The sequence below is a fragment of the Athene cunicularia genome (genome assembly GCF_003259725.1).
Source record: "Athene cunicularia isolate RWA chromosome 5 unlocalized genomic scaffold, athCun1 chr5_part2, whole genome shotgun sequence".
NCBI lineage: Eukaryota > Metazoa > Chordata > Aves > Strigiformes > Strigidae > Athene > Athene cunicularia.
The window spans coordinates 6,776,858-6,781,690 of NW_020799102.1; the positions used below are offsets into that span (position 1 = coordinate 6,776,858).

The 4,833-nt window shown below is 42.5% G+C and overlaps 1 protein-coding gene across 2 annotated transcripts in view; it reads left to right on the forward strand.

Annotated features, from left to right (window-relative positions):
* Nucleotides 1–4,833, forward strand: part of TH (tyrosine hydroxylase) — a 21,424-nt gene that overhangs the window by 7,712 nt on the left and 8,879 nt on the right. For both annotated transcript variants that reach the window (XM_026850579.1, XM_026850580.1), the window contains exons 3-5: nucleotides 2,045–2,219; nucleotides 2,960–3,048; nucleotides 3,265–3,332. In XM_026850579.1, the coding sequence (XP_026706380.1) occupies nucleotides 2,045–2,219; nucleotides 2,960–3,048; nucleotides 3,265–3,332 (332 nt within the window). The remainder of the gene's footprint in view (nucleotides 1–2,044; nucleotides 2,220–2,959; nucleotides 3,049–3,264; nucleotides 3,333–4,833) is intronic.

Consider the following 4,833-nt stretch of genomic DNA (forward strand, 5'->3'; position numbering starts at 1 on the left):
AAAGATACACTATGAGGGACAGCTGAAGCTCACAGCTGTACTCTGGCCAGGAAGCATGAACTGTTTGCAGGTGTATTAGGAGGGCAGCTTAGCTAAACTGCTCCCAGGATCCAAAATGACATTTTCTTCTGGCATTAAGTAGATACTTACCTACTGAAATATAATTGGACCTGCATCCATATACCCCAGAAAATAAATTTCTCCCACTGATCTACAGATTTGTTTTGTCCCAACAAACTCATGCAGATTTCTGTTACTTATAATTGCACCTAAAATGCTGCGACCCTGCGCCTGGGGTCATGTTAGGTCACTCATTCATATTTCTAGTGAACTACAAACTATTTCAATCACTTCTATTTCTTTTGTTATACAAATGGCTCATATACTAACTTATTTGTTCTTGAACTTTTTACAACCAGTTTTCCATTTAGAAGCAGCTCAGCTGGTTCCAATTTTCTGTGTTCAATACCCAAACCAGATGACAATCCCTCGGAACTTGCTAAAAGAAACCTGGGGTAGCGCTGAAGAAGGAACAGCATATAAAGTGGGACTGACTGCAGTTTTCCCTCTGATTACATTGACAATATCTGGAAAAGAGATAGATGCTAACCAAGCAGCACCTTCCCTACCTTGTGAAAATTTGAAGACTATTTTCCTGTTCAAAAGACAGCCTGCTCAATTGCTAAGCCCTTTTTTCTCTCCGATTTTCAAAGCCCACCATCAGTAACTCATGTTTCCTGTGAAAATCCTCTTGAAGGATTTAGTGATGTAAAGCTGACATTATAAATGCAGCCTGGAAAATGCAGCACGTCTAGGCACCAGCCCACGCATTTCTAGCCGTCCTTTTGTAAGAAAGATTCCCCTCTGAAATTATATTGGCTGATCCTCAACCCCTTTATTCCTTGTGGCACAGAAAACCACTTTCTAACAAATAAGCACATATTGCTGCTTGTCTAAATTGATGGTATTCATGCCCAAAGAGAGAAGACATCTAATAAGTATCCTCAGTCATAACTTTAAAAATCTTGTGAGCATGTGCTCAGGCTTAAGCGTGTGTTTTATATCAGCAGTGTGTTCAAAGCCAAGCCAGTGTTTACTTTAAAGTGCCTGCAATAAGCAGGGCAAACAGCCTTGTGCTCACCACAGTGACTGGGCTCCGCAGTGGTCCCCAGCCAGGCAGTGCATTAGCTCAGGATGTTTTCGTACACAGTGCCCCAGGGTGCAGAGGGGCAGCAGGATTTTATTTCTGGGGTGGAGCAGGGGAGAGGAGAGAAATTAGAGCCCCATGTTTAGGCTGTAAATCAGGTTTAATATCTGACTGGAAGGCATTTAAATAGCGAGTAGACTTGTGTGGCTGCAAAGCTGCACCAGGAGAGGTAGCCTCGACCAGTCAGACCTGTGTGCTGGGACTGGGTGGCCGATAGCCCACAGTCACGCTGACACCGCAGGGGCTGGGGACAGCGATGTCACATGCAAATGCAGAGTCATGCCTCTTGCCTGGTAGAAACCAGCAAAAGAGGTGACAGGGTTGTGGAGATCTCCTGTGCTAGGTGAGAGCCAAGAGCAAAGCCTGACTGTGGGGACATCAGACAATAGGCAGTAGGCAGACCTAGTCTGAGTCTTTTTTAATAGGCTTAAGTGATATTTCTCACAGAAGAGCCATGAAACTTGGAGTGTGTTCCTTGAGTCCCATACAACAGGTTAAGTACTCACCTCAAATACCTTAAGTGGGACACTAGAGGAGAGGGGGTCATAGGAGGTGGCATTCTGCCACATCAACCTCTCCGCTTGAATCCATCTTCTTTGCCGCTGTGGAAGTCTTCTGTTGCTAGTTACTGACCAGCCCCACTGGCTGTCTGTCCAGAAGGTAAAAACTGTGGAATTAATGGATAAATGTGTTCATTCCAGTGGGGGGGGGAAAAAAAAGAAGAAAAAGACAAAGAGGAGTCCCCTCAATGTATCCATATGGACATCTTTGGGAAGTATCAACACATGTTTAAAATGTTGTTTAATGTTTTTATTCTCCTTTTCCATGTTCCCAAAGACATTTGAAGCTAAAATTCATCACCTGGAGACCAGGCTTAGCCGAAAGCCTCGTGAAGGGACCGCTGAGCTGGAATACTTTGTGCGCTGTGAAGTCCACAGCTCTGACCTAAATACTTTCATTAGCTCCATCAAGAGGGTAGCAGAAGATGTGAGGACCACTAAGGAAGACAAATGTAAGGAACTTACAAACGGTTTCAATTTTGTGGCGAGGCTGAGCTGTAGAAACAGGGTGGAGGCTTTGTTATTCCCAGAAAAGGGGAAGGGCTACTGTATGCTGAATTGGAGCAAAACAGGAAAGACTGCCTCTAGGACACCTGAATACGGAAAGCCACTTCCCTCCTTGTCCATTTCTCAGTGGGCTCCAGAGTCCGTAGCCCATTCTTCTGGTGCCAGATTGAAAAAATAGAAATAGGAGATGAAATTTCATATTTTGTTCACACCTGTCCTACAGAGTTCTCCATCCCTACACCAGTGTTTTATATTATAAATGTAAGGTAGTTTCCTACCTATGTGTCAGGAAGTCTTTACAGATCCAGCACTAAATGACAAGACACTCCCCATGCCATCCTGTTCTGAAGACAGGATGATTCTTATTGTAAAATATCCCCAGAGAGCTGTAGTGATTGCTCTACAACCAGTTGGACCTCTGGATTTGTTTTTAATTAAAAGTCTAGGATCTTTAAATAAAATAAAATTTTCATTTCTTGTTTACTTCGGTCACAAAATACTCTGTTGAGAGATGGGCAGGGAGGTTATGAGATGCAATCATGGGATTAGACATGAGTCTAGGACAAGAGCATTGAGAGTGTGGAACTACTGTCCAGAAGGGCATTCAGCCTCACAACCCCTTCTCAGTAGGCGATGGTCCATTTTCATTTCCACAGCCAGTTTTTCTCTTTCTCTCTCTCCACAGTTCACTGGTTTCCCAGAAAAATCTGTGAGTTGGACAAATGCCACCATTTGGTCACCAAGTTTGACCCTGACTTGGATCTTGATCATCCGGTGAGTGAGTCTGTGTGGGCACATCCTCATGTTGGACTCCTGAGCCTTCCCTCAGAAGCAGGGAGCTGGAGAGCACCTAATAGTGTAGCTGCTCAGGGAACTGTAGCGCTATCACCACCATGAGAGAAGTTTCTCCAGCCAGTGATGAACTTTGCTGGGTGAGAAATTTTAGTAACTGCTTAAAAATCCTGTCTCTGTTCCTATTTATTATCACAGGGCTACTCTGACCAAGTATATCGCCAGAGAAGGAAATCAATAGCAGAAATTGCTTTTCACTATAAGCAGTAAGTCTCTTCCTAACATCCATGCAGGGATAACGCCGTGTCAATGTAACCTGTCGGGAAGTCATTGTGCTACCTGCATGAGACTTCTTTTATGTTTTGTCTCCCCATTCAGCCTTGCCAGCTCTTTTTGTGTCCCTCTTCTCTCCATACATTCCAGTCTCTTTTTAATTAAAAAATGTCTGTAGTCATTAATTCATACACTCATAAAGCCAGAATAAACCTTCTGCATAATAAAAGCCACTTATAATTCCATCAGACCTCAAACTTAATTTTTAAAAGGCAGCTTCTCTTTTAGAATGACACCTATTTTTGACTTTGGTGTTTCAAGTAGTGAAAAAGCTACCACATGCCCAGAAAACTTGTTTCAATGGTTCATTATCCTGACAGTATAAAAATGTGGGTTTTATTTCTAAACTGAACTTTGGTGGGTTTAGTTTTCACCCAGTGGATCATACATGCCTTTTGTCTGCTAGATTGAATTCTGCTATCAGATTTGGTTTGCTATGAGAGTATTTATAGGCTAAATGGTTCACCTCCTAACTCTGATAAATTAAATAGATTCCAGTAATGGTCTCATCATTGCCTTATATAGATTTAAGACTATCTCTTGTACTCCTGCTTAATACTCCTGTGCTGATACATGCAGTAATAGCACTCAGCCTCTTCACTGCAACATCAGAGCTCTAACATTCAGTTGAGTTTGTAAAATATTCCCTAGATCCTATTCAGGAACACCACTCTCCACCGTAGCATCTCCCTCTCTGAGCAGGACTTTAAATGTAGATTTCTGCAGCGAGCTGTGCTGAAAGCAGGCTATGGAAATTATATGGGTCACATCCTTGAGCTACCCCTGCAACCAGTGTGATCCCAGCATGGCTTTCTGCTCTGTTAGGTTTCATGTTCTTTGCAGGTTTGAAGCCCAGAAAATAGACATTGATGTTTTTGTCCTGTACTAATACTAAATGCACAGAAAGTCACTGTGCCAGCAAGAGAGTCCTGAGTGCCACAGGAAGAAATACTGTCCTAAGGTGACGCATCCATTTAAGATGTCTTCTCTCACATCTCGCCTGCAGGTTAGCATTTATGAGTCACTGTGTAGCATCCCTTCAGGCTTTTCATTGGAAAAGAATTATGCTTTATCACTGTAATATGTGAATAGCTCATTTGTTCAAATACAGAACAGAAGGATTTAGGAAATACAATTGCCAATTATGATGCAGAAAAGTTAAAAGTGTCAGTCTTCTTTAGTTCCCACTTATATCAATGTTAAGATTTTCTTTTCTTGCCATCCTTAATCTTACTGACAATATATTTTCCTGCAGTTCAAATACATTTAGTTTTCCTTATTAGATGCTTTTATTTCCCAGCCACTGATTCATTTTTGGAGCCATCAACTCCCTGAAGTTCAGGCACATGGAATTAATTTATTTTTACACAAAGTTTCAATTTTTTTGAGTGAAAGCCTTCCCCCCCCCCCCCCCCCCCCCCCCCCCCCCCCCCC